Genomic DNA, 23,441 nt, shown 5'->3' on the forward strand with positions numbered 1-23,441 from the left:
AAAATCCGCGAGCTAGGAACCAGCGTGAGAAATCTTCAGCCACCTACTGACGCTGGTTCCTCGTTCGCGGATTTTTATACTCTAAAGATGGAGGCGATACGTTCATCCGAAACGTCGGTTAACACAATATCTACAAGAGGCCACACCCCAAAAGACGGCATTTTTTTCTACGTCGCTTAAAATAGATTTAATTCAAATCCGTCTGCTCGAAAGTCGAGGTTGAGTAACTATGAGTAGCACTGCCAGCTTCGTACTCGGTAGGTCCCGGGTCCAGTTCTTTGCAGGATGTTAGTTATTTTGATTGTTGTTTCATGTGGCTTTCCAAAGAACTTCCAGGCGAACGTCGGCGCACAATGGTACATCATTTCAAACATATAATTTACAATCACAGTGGGCGCACAATATAAGGCATGAAACCGTCTTCGCTCGCTCGAACACTGGGGACGTGGGTTCGAATCCCATTCGAGGCATGGATGTCTGTATGGGTTTGTTCTGTGTGTAGGTAGCGGCCTTGCGACGGTCTCATCCCCCGTCCAAGGATTTCTACAAATTGTGTATAGATTAGGAAACTTAAAAAGCGGCTAAGCACAGAAAACACAGTTCCATTGTTGCGTAGTGCAGACCACACAGAAAACAAGTCACGTGATAACTATAAAGCCAGTCCATTGGTGAGCTGACTGTTGCCTAACAACGAAACATTCGTCCTATTGATGAGCGTTCGTATCGCGGAAGTTTTTATCGAGCCGTTGCCTGGCAATGCATTGACATGTCACAATATTCTTTTCCAGACGTGGCTAGAGTTTGTGTAGGTAGACGTTTATACACACAAAGTAGTAGACACTAGAATACAGGAAATCCACATTTGGCTATATAGAGTAAATTCCACTCCATGATGAAAAAGCTAGTGTTTACCGTTTTCCAAATATAAGGAGCAGAACTGGTCCTGTGTCTTGTTCAGCAGCAGTGAATTCTGCTGGACTTGATAAGCGGAAGCTGCAGGCATCTTTAGGCAACTGACAGTCTGCGTCATACGCCCTCTTCAATAGGATTCTGCAATTGCACATAAAACCTGATAACAAAACAAAATACAAATTCCGTGACTTTAGTCCGCAAGCGACCTATACCGACCGAACAACCGCCGCTTGTGGCTAAGTTAGTGCCAACTTAACGGATAGAGGGTGTCTCGTTGTTAGCACAACGAATCCCCAAGGCTTTTCGGTTTTATAGACCGGAGCCGCTGTTTCCTTGAAACAGCTCCTCAGTTATTCTCACGAGGCTGAGTGGACCACGTTCCAGACCCACAACTTCTCAGAAAATCCGGTAGCGCCGGAAATCGAACCCGGGTCCTCTAGATCTCTAGCGAGGAACTCTGAGCACTAGACCACGGAGACGGCCATTCCATGCAGATCTTGAAAAAAGTTTATTTATCGTTCTTTTTCCAAAAATGGTAACCTGCTGAGTTATAATATAGAGAACCGTAAACAAAAGGAAGTAAATGAAATTTTAATAAAATTTATTAAAAATTCAAAATAATATTATACAGCATCCTGTTGCATTGATACATCACTCATCCACTTGTTTCCGGCTCTAATGGAACATAAAATTTTATTTTAAAATGTCTTTACGCTCACATTTAAATTTCTTAAAATGACATTGAAATCACATTTTTATTTTATGTTGTGATTAGTTTCGGCCCTATAAGGCCATCCTCAGGCAACTGCTAATTGATTGAAACTAATAATTAATAAATATGTCAATGGTTTCATCACCTTTATTCTCTTTTTCAACCACTACATATTTCGGTCGCATGAACCATTATCAGGTGGTTTGTAAATAAATAAAACGCGTTATTATTGATATTGAAATGTAATTCAATAATAATTTATTTTGGATACGTCACTGGGGCCTTCAAAGGAGGCCCCTCTGCTTATCTAGACTAACAAATATTTGGAGTACATACAATATTTGTACGTGTAATATTTGAAGAAAATCGGAGTGTACATCTCGTGAAGTTTGTTTTCTATGAATATCCCAATAGTGTATGGCAGACCTGTTTATGTAGGACCTGCAATATTGTAATTATATGCCTTCGTTATGCGATATAATCCCTCGGATCACGTGTTGGCACATATCCGGTTTAGAAAAGCTGACGTCATATTCCAGTGACTAGTTTGCTTTCCTTTGTCAAAAGATCAGTTTACAGATGCCCAGTCATCATTGCCGTCTCCTGCTTCGTATCAACTTCATCGCGGTCTTTCTTCCATTCTTCTTCTGTATTTATGAAATTTGATTTATGTTTGGTAGCCCTCCATCTCTCATTCGTTTGTCATGACCATGACAACAAATACTTTTCTTTTGTGTAGTTGTGTACAAATCGTCACATCTTCTGTCCTTTTGATTCCTCCTATTTTTATGTTTCCAGCATTACTCCACAAGAATATTCCAGGCGATTTCCTCAGAGTCAGTTTCAGTACAGAGTAGTATATGGCTCCATTTCTATCATGTCTTCCGCATCTTAGATCCACATATTAAAATATTCCTAATTATTTCTTCATGCAAATTTACTTCTCTATTGCTGGTCGCATCTACATTTTTCTTTTCCTTGGCACTACAGCCCCAGTGGGCCTAGGCCTACCTCCATGAACTTCTCCGTTCACTTCGGCTTTTCTAGATCTTACACATTCGGTAGGACTCCTTCGGCGGGTGATCAGCTCGTCGCAAGGCCTCTACCTGTACACAAACACAGAAAAACGGACACACACACACTAAACAGCCATGCCTGAGTGGGATTCGAACCAAGCGAGCGAAGACAGTACATGCCTTAGACCGCTCGGCTACTGTGACCGGCAGTGTATAAGAATAATATATAAGAATTCAGTTCGTACCTCACAGGAAACAGATCCGAACCCACGATCCCGGTTTTCAAGCGAGCGAAGACAGTGCATGCCTTAGACCGCTCGGCTACTGTGACCGGCAGTGTATAAGAATAATATATAAGAATTCAGTTCGTACCTCACAGGAAACAGATCCGAACCCACGATCCCGGTTTTCAAGCGAGCGAAGACAGTGCATGCCTTAGACCGCTCGGCTACTGTGACCGGCAGTGTATAAGAATAATATATAAGAATTCAGTTCGTACCTCACAGGAAACAGATCCGAACCCACGATCCCGGTTTTCAAGCGAGCGAAGACAGTGCATGCCTTAGACCGCTCGGCTAGAGTGACATCTACATTTTACCATACCGAATTTAAGGAACTCATTACTCCAGCTTCCTAAGTAATCCTTTTTCTGTTTAATATTTCGGTTACCGCTTGTATCAATTTTGTACCTGAATACGTACACGTATATGCTGAAATCTCTTTGTAGCGTAATTAGTTGAGGCACTATGCTACAAGCCAGAAAGTCGAGGGTTCGATTTCCGATGAGGTAATTGCATTTTCCAATTTACCTAATCCTTCTATCTGCATTATGGCACTGGGGTCGACTCAGCCTCTAACAGAAATGAGTACCAGGAGTATTCCTGGAGGTATAGGTTGGCCGGAGTGTAAGGCTGAGAAACCTCACCTTCTTCTGAGAGCTGATTATTTAGAAAATGAGGGAACCTCGACGTCTCACAACCCTATGGGCCTCCACAGCCTGTTACAGGGAGAACTTTACCTTTTTTTATACGTACATGCTTCCATACATGTGTTACATCTCTTCTAAATTAATAGACGTGTATTACCCCTCCAACAATGTATGAGTATTTTGTTTTTTCCATATATTACTAGTCCCCATTTTTCATATTCATTTTTCTTTGTCATATATTCCTGTCAAAATGATACTCAGCTATGAGAACTGTAACCGTTTTTCTTCGGTTCTGCTAGCTCCGGTAGAGCAATTCGATTCCTTTCAGGGCGTGTTGATTGGCCACGACTTGGGTGATTAGTGGGGCTTTAGGCGTAGGGAAATCACCACAACACCAATTAACTGTATGGAGTCTTTATTAAATTTGCACTAATTAAATAGAAACAGCCCCGTATTGTTACACTTCACAGATTCGTGGATGTAGGCTTACTTACTGTTCTGGGGACGCACACTTAATAGTTACCACAGGGCGTGTTTACGGGGATCCGAACACGTGTACCCCCGGTGAACGTAACTTTCAAAGTCTCCTTGCCAAGCACCCTCTGAATGGTAAATACTTGCCCTGGTTACTCAAAATTCGGGCAAAGGACCCCCCACTTCAGACGATGATTGGCTGGACCGGGCAGACTGGGAGGTTGCTTATCATTCTCCTCCAATTAGGAAAGCGAATCTCCACTAGTGTACAGTTTAGGGGTGAACTTTGCCACCTGCTGCGTGGCTGCCAAACTGAGATTTTGGGTTAGCAGGAAACGACGCTGCTAAATTTATGACTCCCCCTGTCAAGTTTAGAATTTCTAAAGAACTCGGCCTTGTTACGCATTAAATTAACTGATTTACGAAAGGGCAGCTGGCTTCAAGCTTGACCCAAGCCACTTGCTGCATGTCTCAAGGGGGGAAAATTCCTAATTGTGAGGCGAAAGTGAGGAAATTCACAAAACCCTAACCATACACAAACATCAATTGACCTTCCCATAAACTGGACAGTTACAGAACTTTAATGTACGAAAAATTCAGCCGATATATATTGATATCCCCCACCGGTACACAGACACATTGATAGTGCTTTTCCATTTAATTGATACAAATTCAAGATATAATTTGCACATGGCCAGTTATAAGCAGCACTCCCGTCGCTATCTTTTGGCAACTGAAATATTTTCTTGCTTACACATTCTTATCTTTGACATTGATCCTCCAGTGGTTGTCTCTTCATATGACATCCCACATTGCTAAGCAACGACGCTTGCGTTGTCACACTTACTTGAATGTGGGCAGTTCCCACACTCCATATAATATTTTGATTGCCTGAATAAAATTATATTGTCATCTGATTGTTCTATGATATCAAACGATTTTCACGTCAGATCACTACAAAATCTTTGAACCAAGACCACAATTACAAAACGGATATTTCGTCAGGCAACTTTCTTTCTTCTTATCTTACAAAATTTTATTAGGCAAATTGTATATCATCTTGTAGTACTAAAATCTTATGTACCTTCGTCTCAGGAGAAAGAATATAAAAAACTGGGACGAGGCGGATAATTGAGATATAATGCTAATATAAAATTTTACATTACCAGTGTTCAGGGAAGGCCCACATTCGATACAAACATGTTTCAGGAGTTTGCTTTGCTTTTGTCAGAAAGTGATATTGCTGTTTTGTTTTGAACGTTAGTGACTATGGTCTAGTGGTAGTCGCACTAGCGAAGTATTTTTTTTTCCTTGGCATTAGAGCCCCAGTGGGCCTAGGCCTACCTCCATGAACATCTCCGTTCACTTCGGTTTTTTTAGATCTTACACATTCGGTAGGACTCTTTGGGCGGGTGATCAGCTCGTCACAAGGACTCTACCTGTACACAAACACAGAAAAACGCACACAAACATCCATGCCCTTAGTGGGATTCGAACCACGATCCCGGCTTCCGAGCGAGCGAAGACAGTGCATGCCTTAGACCGCTCGGCTACCGTGACCGGCAGCGAAGTATTTAGATTATAAAACATTCGAACGAAATCACTGCCACTGAGAGTAGAAACAAAAATTAACAGAGAATGCTGTTGATTTTGACTACCAACATCTGAAGGCGGCAGGAGAGTCAAACCCTGTGCTCTCGTGTGAGCCTGTAAGAAATGTATATCGGACAGTTGACAGTGTATAAGATTACTAATTTAGGCATTAAGGTCATTCATTATTGATGTTAATTATAGCTTCGTGTTGTTTCACGAGTTGTTGTTGGCGTTTTTTGCTGATATTCCAGAGGCACATGCTGCATGCATGTTGTGAGTCGAAGTCCAAGATATACTTTCAGACAGTCACATGTCGAGACCCCGCAAATAATCTTTGTAATATTTTCGTAGCTAATTTTGTCATTTGACGATGTTCTAAGTATCTAGATTATACAGCGTCAATATCAGGATGACTGATGAATATGGAGCAGCTGTCGAAACGAGAATTGACAAAGGAGACGGAGTTACTTGAGAGAAACATGTCACAGTGCCACTCTGATAACTATAGACCCAACCTGCTCTTACCTGGGTTCGAACCAGTGCCACCGAGGCCGGAATTCGGCTACTAACTACCTAACGTTTTTATGAAAATTTGTCACTGTTTCAAGTAAGATGACTAAGTTCTCCCTTGTAACTTATTTAAGTAGACTGATTCGTCTTATTTCGTGAATCATGAAGTTGTAAATCTGACCATTCATTCCTTCTATCATTCTGAATTCATTAAAAAAGATAGAATCACGACATATTTCTATTTCTATTTCTATGCACAAGCAGCATTTCAGTTATTAAAGTACGCAAGATAGTTCTGCATTAAGAAACCGGTTCCTAGTGAAACAGATTCAGAAATCTTAAAGGCTTTAAAATACATTTATATTGCCATATTTCGTCTTATCCTTGGTCATTAGGAAATTTTATCCCAGAGAAATAGATTTACGGCACGGAGCTCTCTCTGATTGTAATTGGAATACTAATTTGGATGTAATTAAGATCGTTGAAGGGGAACAAAACGTGGAGTACGCAGAAGAAACTAATTAGTTGATGCTCTTATGAAAGGACAGACAGGAGCACGTGTGCTGCGCCTCTGTGAATAACAGAGCAATAAAAATCACCTCCCTGTCCCTTCTGCTTTTACTAATCCATTTATACCATTGAAAAATTTTAGGCATTTAAAGAGGTAAGCGCGGATGAAAAACAGGTCCACTTACTTACTTTGAGGATAACGGCCTAACCTCGTTGAAAACATCAGTTCTCGTCCGATCACCGAAGTTATGCAATATTGGGCGTGGTCAGTACTTGGATGGGTGATCGCTTGGGAACACCAAGTGCTGCTGGCACTTAATTTTGGCCGCGCCATAGCTCAAGCGGTTAGTCGTAGACTTCCCACAGCGGCAGCCCGGGTTCGACCCCGGATCTGGTCAAGTGGGATTTGTGGTGGAGAAAGTGACCAAATTCTCCATCATCATAATCATCCGGGGCAGGTACAATAGGCCAATGAGTGGACCCAGTCTCATTGGCATTTCATTTCGCCGGTCTGGGCCCTACCATTATCTCCCGTTACTGATCTCTAAGGCTGTACTTAGCTACCCGCGCATCCTCCTTACATAAGTACATACAGGTGACTCTCAAGAAGCAGAGGGTAATGGATCCTAAGTATATACAGGTGTGTCTCAGGGAGCAGAAGGAACTAGAACCTAAGTATATATAAGTATATACAGCTGTGTCTCAGGGAGCAGAGGGAAGAGTATCAGTAAGTATCAGTATCAGTATATACAGGTGACTCTCAAGAAACAGAGGGCAGTGGAACCTAAGGATATACAGGTGTGTCTCAAGGAGAATGAAGGAAGTGGAAACTAAATATATATAGGTGAACCTCAGGGAGCAGAGGGAAGTGGAACGATTGCTGAATTGGTGATATCCTGGACCTACCAAGGAATATGTTTACAACTATAGCAGGTGTGCACTTATTCATTTATAGTATAGAACAAAGCTATATATATATATATATATTGTATTAAAATTACTGAGATTTCATTAATATCCACCTTGATCATTCGTAATTAAAAATTATGTAGGGAATATACAAAAATTTGACTTGTCAGAAACACCCTGTAATACCACAACAACAGAATAACCGCGATAGCTTAGTCGGAATGGCGACGGGCTGGACGGGGCCGAGTTCGATTCTCGGTAGGGGGAAAGAATTTTTCTCTACTCCACACCTTCCAGACTAGCTCCGGGCCCACTCAATCTCCTATACAATGGACTCTGTGTTTTCTTTTTCATGGGGATAAAGCGGCCGAGTCGTGAATCTGACCACTCAACTTCATCTAGTGCAGAAGTCAAGAACAATGGAGTTATACCTCCATTCCCTTACGTCTTCAGGGCATAGTGCTTAATGAATTAAGCTCAGAGACAAATTTATCCTTACTTTACAAGACGATACGTAAAGGTGAGGAACGTAACAGTAGTTGACTCCATTAGTAGGATATTTCCGCAGAAATCGTAATATTAAACACAGACTATTCAGTGACTATAAGGAAACTAAATGACCATTACTTGTAAAACAGTCATTTTCGTTGACTGAACCTTACGAAGCGACGAAAATGGAGTAATAGGCTTCTAGTTGAGAAACACTGAGAATTCTAGCATAAAATTGTGGGGTTCGATGAATTTAATTGTGTGTACCGAATTCGGGTGCTGCTGGCACATGACTTTATATTCAAAGGAACAGAGGTTAGGGGGCCACTTGTGAGGCAACCTAATTATTAGTTCAGGATATATCATTGATTGCATTTGGGCTATGACTTTGAATATGTATCAGCAGAAAGAAAAACCGGCGAATCGAATCGTGAAACAGCGAATAGAGTCACTAGTCTCAAAGCACTAACGCAAACTGCAGAGAAGCCCTTCCGAAGCTTTGTCTACTTGGTCGTATGAAACCTCTAGACGCGTTCATGCCATGAAAGTCTTTGACCGTTTGGCAAAAATAATGCACGCGAGAAACAGCAGATGAAGTAACAGCGATGCTGGCGAAAGCTGACTCTACGAGTTGAAACCAATCTGTATGTGAAGAAACTCCTTTATGAAGCAACGCAATACCGTTGAAAACCAACCGAAATTCACCTTATTAATTATATGAAGCTATCTCCTGCAACAGTCCGTGGAGGCCCATATGGTTGTGAGACGTCCAGGCTCCCACGTTTTCTAGACAGTCGGATCACAGATGACGGTGAGGTTGTCAGCTTTATGCGCCTGCCGGTCTTTACCCCCAGGAAGATTCCTGGTACTCATTTCTGTTAGTGGTTGAGTCGACCTCAGGGCCAAAGTGCAATTAGTTATATGAACTGTGGTGTTGTTACTAGCTTCATGCTGGTTAATTATTGAAGTTAATTCAATTCTTAGGTTGTTGCACGCTTCAAACACAAATATGAAGGCAAAATATACTCCCGAATCGCCGAAAATATCTATCATATCCAAATGGTATAACCTAAGAAAATGAACATATTAATATTATTTGGGAGCCGGAATATTGCAGTTGGTACAGGGTCTGGCTGGACTAACGAGAGGTCGGAGTTCGAGTCCCGTTGCGGTCAAGAATTTTCTTTTCTCCACATCGTCCAAACCGGCTCTGGGGCTCTCTAAGCCTCCTATCAAATGGATACTGGGGGCTCTTTCCTCAGGATTAAAGCAGCCAGGGTGTGAAGCTGACCACTCACCTCCAGCTAGTGCCGAGGTCAAGAAAACGTGGATCTATACATCCACTCCCATACGTCCTCATGACGTAGTGCTTAATTAGTTAAGCACAGGGACAACTTTACCTTTATTATTATTTTTTTTTCGCAGATTGAACGCATTTCAATATTACTTTTTTACGTTAGCACAAAGGAGGTGAGCAAGCGCTAATAGAGGCTTATATAAGTTGGCCATGACACATTTTAGCGCTTGCATTGGCCAATCCCGGATCAGCAGAACACACTGGCATATATGCGCACTCATTAATGGTAGTTCCAAGGCCAATGCTAAAATTTGACAGCACGAAAGTTTTACGGGCTAGTGTTGCAACCCTGCGTCAAGCCCTCTAGCAGGAAGTTCATCTCTCCCTCTTCTTAATTGCTTATTCAGTATATTCGTAGCTCCCCCCATAATTGGAGGCAGTTTTCATCCGGAATCCCAGAACACGGAACACCCAGCCGTGGAGACAAGGACTCACTTAACTTCTGGGCCCACAGGCAACCTAATATTTTTAGCAAAGACAAATCTGGAGGCATATGGTGGGATGGGCGTGCTGCTAGGAGCAGGAAGCGTATCTGAGGCCGGTCACAGTAGCCGCTCAGTCTAAATCATGAACTGTCTTCTCTCGCTCGGAAGCTGGGATCGTGGGTTCGAATTCCACTTCAGATATGGATGTTCGGTGTGTATATGTGTTTATTTTGTGTGTGGCCTTCCAAAGAGCTGATCACTCACCCAAGGAGTCTATCCATCTATAAAAAATGATTACGGAACTGAATAAGAGGCCAGGACCCTGAATAGCCTGGAAGAGCCATTGAAGAAGGATAGCGCATCTAAGATCCTGAATGATTGAGACTAACAAAATGACAGACTCGCCGAAGCCAGCCATTAGAAGCCATCTTGAGCCAATCCCTTCCCCGCAGTCTAATTTTCCTAAGACCCACCTTAATGTTATCGAAAACAATTGCTTCAAATACCACATTATCAGTGCTGTTAATTCATTACTTGGATTAATTGATCAGTTGACTGATTGACTGTAGAGAAATTGAGGGCTTCTGCTTCTTTTCTCGTCCCTCAGTTTTCCTGAGAGATTATTCACGGTCCTGTCGCACCTTCCATGACAATGTAAGAGAGTCTTACAAGAGGCCATAGTCGCTTCCTTCTCCTGCCTTCTCAGTCCGTGCTTCAATTCGGCGTTACATAGGCCTAACTTGTGGATACGGAAAATTGTCCCTTAATAACGGAACTAGCAGCGTTTCCATAAGAGCAGACTTGTGGAAGCGTAGGATGTGGGAATGACATCACGAGTGGTCACTTCCGCGAATTGAAAGTCTCGTCGTCCATTTTGAGGCGCTGACCCGTCAGTCAGCTGGCGACAGAAGCGCATCATTCGTTCGTTTTCACTCCTTTATATACAAAAAAAAAACTCCATGGCCTGTAGCCTGCAAGCGAACTATACCGACCGAGCGACCGCTGCTTGTCGGCGAAGTTAGCGGATAGAGGGTGTCGCGTGGTCAGCGCAACGGATCCCTAAGGCCGTTAGTTTCAGTTTTCTAGACAGGAGCCGCTATTTCCTTGAAATAGCTCCTCAGTTTTCCTCACGAGGCTGAGTGGACCCCGTTACAGACCCACTGCTTCTCAGAAAAACTGGTAGCGTCGGGAATTGAACCCGGGACCTCTGGATCTGTAGCCAGGAACTCTGACCACTAGACCACAGAGGCGTTTCAATGAGATCCTGAAGTATCCACAAATTGTAAGACCAACTGAGTATACGTAATTTTGGGGTGTCGTGTATGTGCCGATAGACACGATATGTAAGTGTGTAGATTGATGGGTGTGTGTGGGTGTAAGTGTGGGTGAATGGGTGGATGGATGGTCGGACGTAAGTATCGCTAGCATTTGAAAGGATGGATAGAATGTATTCGCATTCAATTTTTAAACCTTTTTTTTCTTTGGCGCTACAGCCCTCATTTGGGCCTAGGCCTACCTCCATGAAACTCTCCGTTTCACTTCGGTTTACTAGATCTTACACATACGGTAGGACTCCTTGGGCGAGTGATCAGCTCGTAGATAAACACAGAAAAACGCACACAAACATCCATGCCCTGAGTGGGATTCGAACCCACGATCTCGGCTTCCGAGCGAGCGAAAACAGTGCGTACCTTAGACCGCTCGGCTACCGTGACTGGCCTTTTTAAAACTTTACACATTAAAAATATATACTCGGGTGAATTTTGAACAGTTTGTCTCCAAAAACAGACGCCGGTAAAATGGGTCACAATAAACATAATGACGACTTTCTCAGAAACGGCTCTAACAAATTTGATCCTATCTCAGTAATCTATAGGGGGCACATTCCCAAATAGAACTGATACCAGCTATTCGCAGAAACATTACGGTTCGAACACTGGGGGCTAGAATGAAAAGTGTTAAATATTTTTGGAAATGGCTATACCGTTACTGATTCAATTTTAATAATCAGCAGAGGCAATTGACACAGACGATAAAGCTGCGCTTCCTATACCATACGTAAAAGTTATAGATAATTTTTTCATAAAATATTTATTTCTGAATAATCGAGAGTCATGATCACTCAGGTCTATACAACAAATATAGAAATCATTACTCATAATATTCTTGTCATATCTTGTGTAATAAGCGACCAACAATGGTTGATCCAGTAACCATCTATTTCGTTTCCAAGATAAGGCAGTCAAGGTCATTCGTATATGAGGAAGTACGTGCAATATTTTTGCAAAGACAATTTTAGCTCGATTTCCTTAATTAGGCTTATGTGATATCCAGCCAGCCTCTATGTCTGTATATCTTACTATCAATTTTTGAATGCCTGAACCAAATTTATGAAACTTGGTACGAATATGGTCACGTGTAGGGTGGTACGCATGACGCAATGACGGGTTCTAGTTCGAATCATTGCATTTATTAGCACCTTGGTAATAACCTCTCTTAGTCACACTTAAATACAGCGCTATCTCTGATTTACACACTTTATAATTCACCGCTGCACACGTATTAGGATCTTCACTGGTCGTCTCCTGGCAACGGATCTCAACACAGAAACTAGCACAGTCTCACTGAGTCACACACTCCAAATATTACACATAATTAGTCTTCAAATCACATTCTCCATTCTCATCCTTGTACTTTCAACTGCTGAACCCTCCTGAACTCCCCACTCTGCCACTTTCGCTTAAGAACTGAAACTTGTTAAGTCAAAGTGAAAGTCACATTGCGACTGACGGTCAGTCAGTCAGTGAGTCTTGGTATCATTTATTGCTGTTTGACAATTACGGTCTTATTTTTATGGGGCGCTCTCTCTGATGAGAGGACGAGTCTGTCTGATGTATATGATGCTGGCCCTTGCAAGCACAGTCTTTCTCGGGTCCGAGTCCCTTGGGACTCGCGACAATATTTTACAGTCAGAGATTTCAGTCTTTCCTTTTCGTGGCCTCATACACTGAAACCGGATAAGTTAAAGTTAAAGTCATTTATGACTGACGATCAGCCAGTCAGTAATTCTTGGTATCGAGCACCCTCCTGGGGCTCATGACCAGATATTTATTACTCCTCGACAGTTACGGTCGAAACCGGATATATTCGTAACTGTCGTCATACAGCCTCCGCACCGCCCATGCAGAAAACAGAGCTTCTATTGTCGTAGAGGCTTGTTATCTCGTCGTTTTATAGCAACGGTCGCGGCACGAGGCCCATAGAAACCAGTCACGTGGTAGCTACTCGCCAGCCCATTGGCGCGCTGACTGTCGCCCCTAGCAATAAGCTATAAAATTCAGCCTATTGTTGAATGAGGTTGCGCGAGGAGATATTCATGGCGCCGTTGCCTAGCTATACATGTTACAATATCACGTTCCCTGGGCCCATCTCAAAAACCTACTTCATAAATCCCTCCCATCAGTCTGTGCGTCTGAATATATACCCCCTATTGTTGCTAGACAACGGATTGGTAAAAATGTTACCGCTGCAAAGAATACACAAGAAACAATAGGAGAATTACTGAACGCATCTTTTTCTATGCTCTCCATATCGCACTAGTATCAAAGGAAAGTCCTGTTATATATTACTTTGTCATTTGGGTGGCAGTGTTAAGATAATTGAACTTCAGATGTAGACTGATACCGCGGCTTGTTTCTCTGTTCTGTTGCTGACAAACTTCTACGGCCATTTCCTCCCTCTTACGAACATAGTGGGTAGAATCATTAAATGATCACATGTAATCAGGCTTCATCTCATCCATGCTGTTGAACAGACCCGCAAGACCTGAGTCCGTCATTAGCAGAGTAGTGAAGAGGGCCGATCTGGGTGCTCATCACAGACAGCTGCTCATTTCGCCGGCCTCCTTCTCATGTATTAATGGCGAATCGATACGGCAGTTACGCGAACCAGCAGCGAAACAACAAACCAAGTGGCCCACTCACTGTCTCTCTCTTGTTCCGTTTCGCCTCGCTTTTCTATTCATATTTTACTTTTCCCGTTAAGTTTCTGTAGTCTTAACTTTTTGGTTTTCTCTCTCTGTCTGTTCACGCACAGATTTCCCCTTCTTCCCTATTCATTTTCCGACGAAATAGGCAGAAGGAAAACCGATACCAGCAGCAGTTTTCATCTTCATTTCCGGAGCATCATTATTTTCTTTCTCTTTCTGTATCCCTTTATCTTCCAGTAATCGGCAGATGTCCTCGGTCATGTTTCGATTTAAAGAAACTTCATTGCTACACTTAAACCTCGTAACGCCCTCATGCTAGGAAACGGTACAGACCTATACTGTCAAGGAGACTTTATGGAATATCTTCCAATTCGGATCAAAACTGTGGGAAAGCAGTAACATAAGAATGCAAGTTGCAGCATTAGAAAAAAACAAACTCAAAGAATTTTGTTTCTGTAAGATCAGTTGGACCGATTATGTGAGAAATGAAGAAGTGTTATTTAGAGTCAGTGAGCAGAGGAATATCCTTCACGAAATAAGAAAACGGAAGGTTAATTGGATTGGTCATATCTTACGCAGTAACTGCTTTCTAAAAGAAGTTATTGAAGGAAAGATAGAGGGGCGGATAGAAGTGACAAGAAGACGAGGAAAAAGACGTAAGAAGATGCTGGATGACCTTGGGGACAGAAGAGGATATTTTCATTTGAAGGAGGAAGCTCTAGATCGCATTAAGTGGAGGAATTGTTTTGGAAGAGACTGTGGACCTGTCGTCTTCACAGATTACAGATGAATGAATGAATGAATGAATGAATGAGTGAATGAATAAACTGTACGCCGATCACGGTAGCCAAGCGGTCTTATGCAGGTACTCTATTCGCTCGCTCGGAAGCCAGGATCGTGAGTTCGAATCCCAGAAAAGGTATGGATATTTGGTGTGTGTGTGTGCGCGCTTTTATTCTGTGTTTGTGTTGTCCTATGTTTGAGCAGAGGCCATGCGACGAGCTGATCACCCATCCAAGGAATCTTACAGCCTGTAAAAATGATCATGAACATGAAAAATCAGCCCTGTGTTCCAAAGTTGAAGCAGATGAGGAAGAAAACTAAAATAAACTGTACAGTTAGTAAACTCCAGCATGTGACCCACCGGTGGCAAGAATGTAAAATTTGTAATTCTGTGTTCATGTTTTATATGACACTTCTGGAGTGAGCGTGGCAATCGCATCGCAATACGAATATATGTTTCGGCCCTTTTCCTACCCTCATAAAACGAAATCCAGTGGAATGCCGTAAGACGAATATGATGCCCAAGAGATTGTATTTGTCGCACACAATCCAACTATCACGGAAGGCATCGCTGAGAGGTTATAGTCAAAAACTTGATGGTTTGCTTGTCTGGACGCCCTTTTCTTACACGCGCCGATACTCTCGGCTTTTGTGCCCCGGGATGAAGGGCTTTGCTTCCGCATACCGCACAAAAATCATCGGTTGCTGCTAAGGAGACGTTATTTTCTTTGGCATATATAACACCGAACAATAACAGAGGGGAAAATTTGAAATCTATTTATTTATCTATATATCTATCTATTTAGAGCCCTTTGTTGTACTTTTGTCACTTTTTCAGTTTCTTAATCCTATACATAGATTGTGGACTCCTTGGATGAGTGATCAGCCCGTCGCAAGACCTCTACCTGCACGCAGGGCACTACAAGCACAGAATAAATGCACATAGACAGCCATGTCTCAAGTAGGATTCGAACACACGATTCCAATATTTGAGCGGACGAAGACAGTTCATGCCTTAGACCGCGAGGCACTGTGTCGGCCAAATTTGAAGTCAGAAAATAAAATTATTTCTGGTTCTATTCTTCCGATACTTTTTATTCTATTAGCGCCTACAATTTCCCGCACTTTTTGTATGAGAATGGGGAAGTTTCGCGGGAATATTCTCTGTAGTCCTAGTTCGGTGTTACAGTGACGTTCTCTATATGGTTGTAATTGGGTTGTAGATGTGTATTTCTTAAGAGATGGTAGTGTACTTTTAGGGACGGAGACATGTGAGCTATCCAGTGCTTCTGTACCAATTTCAGCTGTTATTTACCCTCGAAATGTATGTGAGGGTTGATCATTTTAGGTGAATTTTAAAATAATAGGAGGGAGACATAATGATCCGCATTAAGATACTACCTCGATATTTACCTGGATGAGCAGAGGAATACCACAAAGGATTTCTGCAAGAATAAACGGTTCCTTGACATAAATTCAAATGCATTCTTATAGAATAAAAGAATACGGAATTAATGCTACTAATTCTCGGTTTTTAAGGCTAAGAATGACATGGTTGTGCAGAATATTTCAGTTCTCAGATTTTCCGGATAGAGAAATAGTTCTGTATTTCCTCTGTTCAGGTTCCTGCACGGTAGATGGCATTTTATTTGAGGTTGTTATTGATAAATTTAAATTCAAACACTAAAAATAGTTTGGTTTGCCTTTATCAAGTAATTCGCTTTTTAGAGTTCATGATATGAGAAAGGACAAATAAAGAAACACACTGCAAGACATGTTGAAACAGCGTCATTGAATATCCTATAATTTAATCCATGTTTATTACGTATGTTCTTGTGATTAATGGTCTTCTCATCTGCCCAACTGGGTCAGTTATTTACCTATTTCTTTTTGTTCTACTTCCTCTCTTATTCTTTATCTTCAGGCCAAAAATTTGGCAGCTGTGTCCTGGAGACAGAATTTGTTCCTACAGGTCTAAATATTGTCACGTATAAGGTGTTTGCGTGACTAATAACAATGGGTTCTTGGTTCGATGGTTGGATTTATTCTCACTTTTTTACAATTACAGTCACACATTATCAATTCTTAAACGGCGTCTGTCTGACGAATGTCTATGAAGAACCTCGGACAGATCTCGAACTCGCGAATTCACGGATGTACTGTCTTTTATAACTGCCACCGACCGGAATAGAAGTCATCATACCGAACACACGAGAATGCTTTCGTTAATATTCTCTGCCGCGGAAACAAGTGTTTACGTAACCGTTGTCTAATAAAAATGAATTCCACTTCTAATATTATTTCGGCTTTTAGTCAGTTTTTACCTAGCCGTTGCCTAGCTAATGATCATATTACGTCACAATATATAATTTTGAGTGACTGTTAATTAACTCAAAATACACTGCAACTTCGTTTACGTTAACTCACATATTCCCGTTTTCTGCTCATAGAAGAGATTAGTTTATGAATGACATTCGAAATTATAACATTTCCTTCATCTGTCTTTTCTCTCGGTTCTACTTCATCTCAACCTTCATCTCCAGTTCCCGTCCACGTTTGCAGACTGTCCGACGTTTCTGTAATCAGATTTGATAGCCTAAACTACAGAACGTTCAGCACGGCTTTTAGAATATTGGATCTGACATCCCTGGGGTGGCTGATGAGAACTTGGTCTTCATAATTGAGAGGATAGGGCGCCATAATAACAGACCTGAAGTGTGGGCAGGTAAAGCTAATGCTGCATGTCCTACTAGACAGGGAAATTTGTTCTTGATTAGTAGTCCATGGGGTGATCTGTGACGTGATTGTGATGTAATTATAAAATTAGCAAAGTGGACGAAGCGTGAGTGCAGGAGAGCCTCTGCCCGGTCCGTCTGTACACTCACCCTAGTCGCTTTTGTTACTGGCACCCCACTTTTCCTCACGGTACAGCTAATAATTCATCGGAAACGGAAAGATGATAGCAAAATGTTCAGTTACGAGTTTAAAACTGTTTCACATCTGACTGCACACAACCTGCTGCATTACGTGGTAACAGTACTGAAGGGGTGACTAACATTAAATTTAAAATTACTCTGTTACTGCTTAATGAAGGTCAATTCCTCTTACTTTGTGTGTTTTATTACATTTAGTTTCCCAGTTTATTTAATGACACCGCCACAGCGTAGTTGATTGAAGCACTATGCTACAAGCCGGAAGATCGCGGGATCGAAACCCAATGAGGTGGATTTTTTTAGTTTACGTAATCCTTCCAGCCGCACTATGGCCCTGGGATAGACTAAGCCTCTAACAGAAATGAGTACCAGGAATCTTCCTGGGGGTAAAGGGTGGCCGGCGTGTAATTCTGACAACCTCACCTCCATCTGTGAGACGATTATATAGAAATTGTAGGAGCGTGGACGTCTCACAATATTATGGGCCTTCACGGTCTGTTACAGAAATAGCTTTATGTTTTTAAAATTATCTTTTCAACTGTGTTTCTATAAAGCATCGCTTGGAAATGCGGTTTGGTAAGGAAACAGAAGGACTTAGCCGTGACCTATTAAATATATTATGCTGATATTGTCTTGGGGGGGATGAGGAAAACCACATATACGCTAATCAGAGTAGTCAATTTCCGGGCCAAGAATCGAATTTGAGACTTTCCTAACATGAAGTACGAATATTAGCTCTTAGTTCACGACTTCATATGTACTATACGTATTTGTATCCCCTAATGTTCTGCAAATATACGCACAGACGCACTATGGGCGCATTGTAGCCTGACCTCTGCATAATTTTTGCTTTTGTAACCTCCTTGCTCTTTTAATTACTTCATTTTCATCTAATTATGTCCAATCGATTTTATTATCGCTACCAAAAATACATTTTTACTAATTTAAGGATGTGAATTTTTAGACTCTTTTGAGGAAGAAACTAGTGAAATGCTACATTTGGAGCATAGCTCTGTATGGGGCTGAAACATGGACACTTAGGGCAGTAGATCAGAAACATCTGGAAAGGTTTGAAATGTGGTGTTGAAGAAGGATGGAGAAGATCAGTTGGACCGATTATGTGAGAAATGAAGAAGTGTTAATTAGAGTCAGTGAGCAGAGGAATATCCTACACGAAATAAGAAAACGGAAGGCTAATTGGATTGGTCATGTTTTACGCAGAAACTGCCTTCTAAAAGAAGTTATCGAAGGAAAGATAGAGGGGCGGATAGAAGTGACAAGAAGACGAGGAAGAAGACGTAAGAAGATGCTGGATGACCTTTGGGACAGAAGAGGATACTGTCATTTGAAGGAGAAAGCTCTAGATCGCATTAAGTGGAGGAATTGTTTTGAAAGAGACTGTGGTCCTGTCGTCTGACAGATTACTGATGATGATGATGATGATGATGATGATTTAAAGCACATATTAACCAGTGAGTACTGCATATTTATGCGGCTTTGCAACTGGCTCATCATCCGTCCAAGGGGTCCTACCAACTGTCTCAGATAAAGAATTGAAGTGAAACTAAGCGTTTCACAGATGCCCTATGCTCCAAGTGGGAACAACAGGAATAAAAGAAGAAGAAGAAAACTGTATACTTAAATAATGTCGTTAACCTCTAAGTCGTAATATAAATAAGTTTGTTTTGATTTTGAAGTACCCGTAAACAGCAATAGGAAACTGGCTTTGTGGTGGAATTATCCGGGTAATGAATAGCTTTTCAATTGACTTGTCACTTTACTGTTGTGAGAGTGAGACACGTGGTTATCTTGGAAAAATCTTAGAAGTTAAGGACTGAAGACAATAGAATGATATATGTCTTAAAATACTCGCAGTTCTTACCTCTTGAAAGCCGAAGTTCAGTTTAACAAGGACAAGATGGATCGGTAAGAGCTCTACTACCTCCAAATAATATTAAACGTTGTGTCAATTTGAGTAGCAAAGAGAAATTTGACATAAGATAATGTTTATATATATATATAGTATTTTATTTGTGTAAAATTATTCTCTCTCTTATAGAATTTACAGAACAGCGGAACTTTTGCATGAAATATCAGAAGATGTATTATAGAGAATCCTTTTCACTTAGCATTTCAGACGAAAAAGAAACGTCCGTAGAGTTTGAAGAAATTCAGCTACAAGAGACGTAGAAGAGATGTTCCGTTCCCTCCGCCTTCTTCTTCTTCTTTTAGAGTTCTCCCTTTTCATAAATGTTCCTATTTTCATATTAATCGACTGTCAAAATATTGCAGTCACACTCTTTATGTCCTTCCTGTCATCGCTATATATATTTTTTTAATCGGGCTAGAGAGGCCGAAGATAACAATTCAGCTGGTCAGAAATTGTTACATATCTACCAGCAACTCGCAAGGACGTAACATATTCTGACATGTTCGCTGAAAGGCGGACTAGTTTAATCAGAAGAGATGTCTGTTACTAGTGTGTCATAAGGCCTCATGCTTAGAATAAGGGCTCCAGAGAAACAGCCATTGCTAGGCAACGTGAGCAGGTAACGTCAGTACAGCCCGGAAGCTAGATGCTGAAGGAGGCCGCGCCATAGCTCAAGCGGTTAGTCGCTGACTTCCCAGCGCGGCGGCCTGGGTTCAATCCCAGGTCTGGTCAAGTGGGATTTGTGGTGGACAAAGTGGCACTGGGGCGGGTTTTCTCCGAGTACTTCGGTTTCCCTTGCCAATCTTCATTCCACCAAATTCTCCCTCATCATAATTACCCATCTTCAGGCTACAATAGGCCAATCAGTGGCAGCCGTGCCGAGTGGACCCAGTTGGACTCCAACTCCCACTACTTACTTACTTACTCATGGATCTGAGCCCTTCTGCAGAAGGCGCTAATTCTGCAGCTACTCAAGAATTTCCCAGCATTTTATGGAACCCGAAGGTTCATTACCGTGTTCAAAAGAGCCCTCCACTGGTCCCTATCCTGAGCCAGATCTATCCAATCCGTACCATCCCGTCCCATCTCTCTAAGATCTATTTTAATATTGACCACCCACATAAGCCTTGGTCTTTCCAGTGGTCTCTTTCCTTCTGGCTTTCCCACCAATATCCTATACGCATTCCTCGTCTCCCCCATTCGTGTTACATGCCCTGTCCACCTCATCCTCCTTGACCTGATCATTCTGATTATTCTTGGAGAAGAGTACAAGTTATGAAGCTCCTCATTATGCAGTTTTCTCCAACCTCCTGTCACTTCATCTCTCTTCGGTCCAAATATTCTCCTCCCTGTTCTCAAACACCCTCAGTCTGTGTTGCTCCCTTAATGTCAGAGACCAAGTTTCACACCCATACAGAACCACAGGCAAAATTTTAGTTTTGTATATTCTAATTTTTATGCTTTTGGGCATCAGTTGAGAAGACAAAAGCTTCTGGACTGAAAGGTAGCAAGCATTACCCGAGTTCAATCTCCTCTTAATTTCCTCCTGAATCAGGTTTCGATCTGTAATCGTTGCTCCCAAATATCTGAACTGTTCCACACTTTCAAAACATCTCTTTCCTATCTTTATGTCATGATTTTGCCCTCAACCCCCACTAAGCGAATTAAAAAATTAGATGCTGAAGGAAGCAATAGTTGAAGCCAGCGGTCAGATTATGAGGTTGACGTGAAATAGTCGCCACACTGCAAGGACATTAGTCCGGAAGCAGAGGAACGTCTGGCATTAAAAGCCGCTACAAAGCAAAGTGACTGAGGACATTAGTCTGCGTGTTGTAGTAAACTGTGAAGTCACTAACTGTGAAAATGTCCAGTAAATCCAGTTATCAATCTAATACCCGTCTATCTTCACTAGAAAGCGTGATAATACCATATAAATGAAGCTTATCTAAGTGAATAAGAATTTTATTAATAGCAAAATAGAATGACTGAAGTTATATGTGTTTCAAGTGCGATAAGACACAGAAATACAAGCATGGGGTCACTTCCTCACAATCCATCGTAACACAGTATAGAACAGTTATCGGCGTACGCGGACTGTGGATNTGAGGTTTGCGTAGTTATCCTCAGTCTCTCCTACGGATGCTGGGATAAAACCTCGATATGCCACAGTCGATTCCTTCCAAATAATTTTCCCATTCATCTATCATTCTACCATATTCTAGCTGTTGACAGTGTCGCAAAATAACCTTCCAAAAAAGAACTGGAAACTTTACAAATGAGAAAATTGCAAGTTAGTGATCTCGGCATGATTAATAAGAACTTAATGTTGTCTCGGGCATAACTGAATTGTTTTGTTGGCTATAACTTGCTCATGCCTTCTCTGAATGCTCCCATCTGCATGTATACACCAGTGGAAGGGACATGAAATTCATGTGAGAGACATGAAATGCATGCAGAGTTTTAGTGTGCTAGATTCATTATGCTCACCATAAAGTCCTGTGACAACTTCTGTGAACACAGGTTCCATAACAGGAGAGCTTCTTGGCTAGCTGAGCTTCTCAAAACCACCTTGAACTAAATATTTGAAAATGAATATAACTTGCACACAGCAGTTGTCGTGGATACCTCTAAATCTGAGTGTAAAACATTTAGCTACAGAAGTAATGTTGCATGAAGGATCACTCTATTGTAAGGAATGTAACGTGCACCAGTATTCGAACCCATGGCACACACATATGCCATAATTTGTTACGCCTTACCTGTGACTAACCGAGGCACGCGGTAAAGTAGTTGGTTGAGGCTACAAAGTAGAAGGTCGTGGGTTCGAATCACGATGAGGTCATTGGATCCTTCAATTGACCTAATCCTTCTAAGTGCACTATGGTCCTGGGTTCGACTTAGCATGTAACAGAAATGAGTATAAAGAATCTTCCTGTGTGGTAAAGGCGACCGGCGCATAAGGCTGACAAATTTACCGCCATCTGTGAGCCGATTGTCCAGAAAATGTGGGAGCCTCGACGTCTCAGAACCTTATGTGTCTTCACGGGCTGTTACAGGGATAGCTTTACAATTTGTTTAAGTTTCCCATGACTCACCGCGCATGTGCAGTAGATATCCCACTTCACTTCACCGGAAGCGTGACGTGTCCCTGCCTGAGACCTCATGTCCCTGGTGCTTCAGGGTTCCTCCGCACGCATCCAGGGCCGGACCGCGAGGGAGCGACCGGTGGGAACCTTGGCCTACGCGACATCTTGGCGGCGCTGCAGTGGGTGCGCCGAAACGTCGCAGCGTTCGGGGGCGATCCGAACCGAGTGACAGTTCTGGGTCATGACACCGGCGCCGCTCTCGTCAACCTGCTACTGATCTCCAGTGCAGCGAAAGGTAAAATTAGAAGCTTGACGTTCCGGCCGCTTAACCCCTGAAGGAGTATGAGTAAGCATAATACTATGGTACCTCTAACAAATATTGAGGTCACATAATTAACACTCTTTCTTCATATTCTGAAGTCCCAAATTCGAATACTTGCCTGTGGTCCAGTTTTTTCGAGTGAGTTTTGCCTGTGTTACCTCAGGTCGTTGAGGGAGTTCTGAGATGTCACTTTTATTTTAAACGGCTACCTTTTATTACCACTTCCTTTACCATTCATTACTCAAAAACCCCCCTCTACCACTTCACGCTACATAACTTACATAGTTCAAACACCGTCATTATACAAACCAAGAGCCAGTCGATCAGCCATAGTGGTAATCTATTTTGTGTTCTTTGCAAGGCCTTTAAAGAAGAAAGCGTTTAGTGATAGCCATGTTTGCCTTCGAATATAAACTCGGGACTACCCGACGAATTTTGATGAAATTATTTTGAACTTCATGCCAAGACCGCGCCATAGCTCAAATGGTTAGTTGCTCGCTTCCCAACGCGGCGGCCCGGGTTCGATCCCGGGTCTGATCAAGTGGAATTTGTGGTGGACAAAGT

The 23,441-nt window shown here is 42.0% G+C and overlaps 1 protein-coding gene and 1 pseudogene across 3 annotated transcripts in view; both read left to right on the forward strand.

The window, feature by feature from the left end:
• The window catches only part of LOC111871835 (neuroligin-4, X-linked), a 756,550-nt gene that overhangs the window by 673,876 nt on the left and 59,233 nt on the right, over positions 1–23,441 (forward strand). For all 3 annotated transcript variants that reach the window (XM_033754434.1, XM_023865206.2, XM_033754432.1), the window contains exon 6: positions 22,650–22,850. In XM_033754434.1, coding sequence (XP_033610325.1) covers positions 22,650–22,850 — 201 coding nt within the window. The remainder of the gene's footprint in view (positions 1–22,649; positions 22,851–23,441) is intronic.
• LOC111871866 lies at positions 6,851–6,969 on the forward strand (annotated as a pseudogene).

Source organism: Cryptotermes secundus, unplaced genomic scaffold (assembly GCF_002891405.2).
Source record: "Cryptotermes secundus unplaced genomic scaffold, Csec_1.0 scaffold428, whole genome shotgun sequence".
Taxonomy (NCBI): Eukaryota; Metazoa; Arthropoda; class Insecta; order Blattodea; family Kalotermitidae; genus Cryptotermes; species Cryptotermes secundus.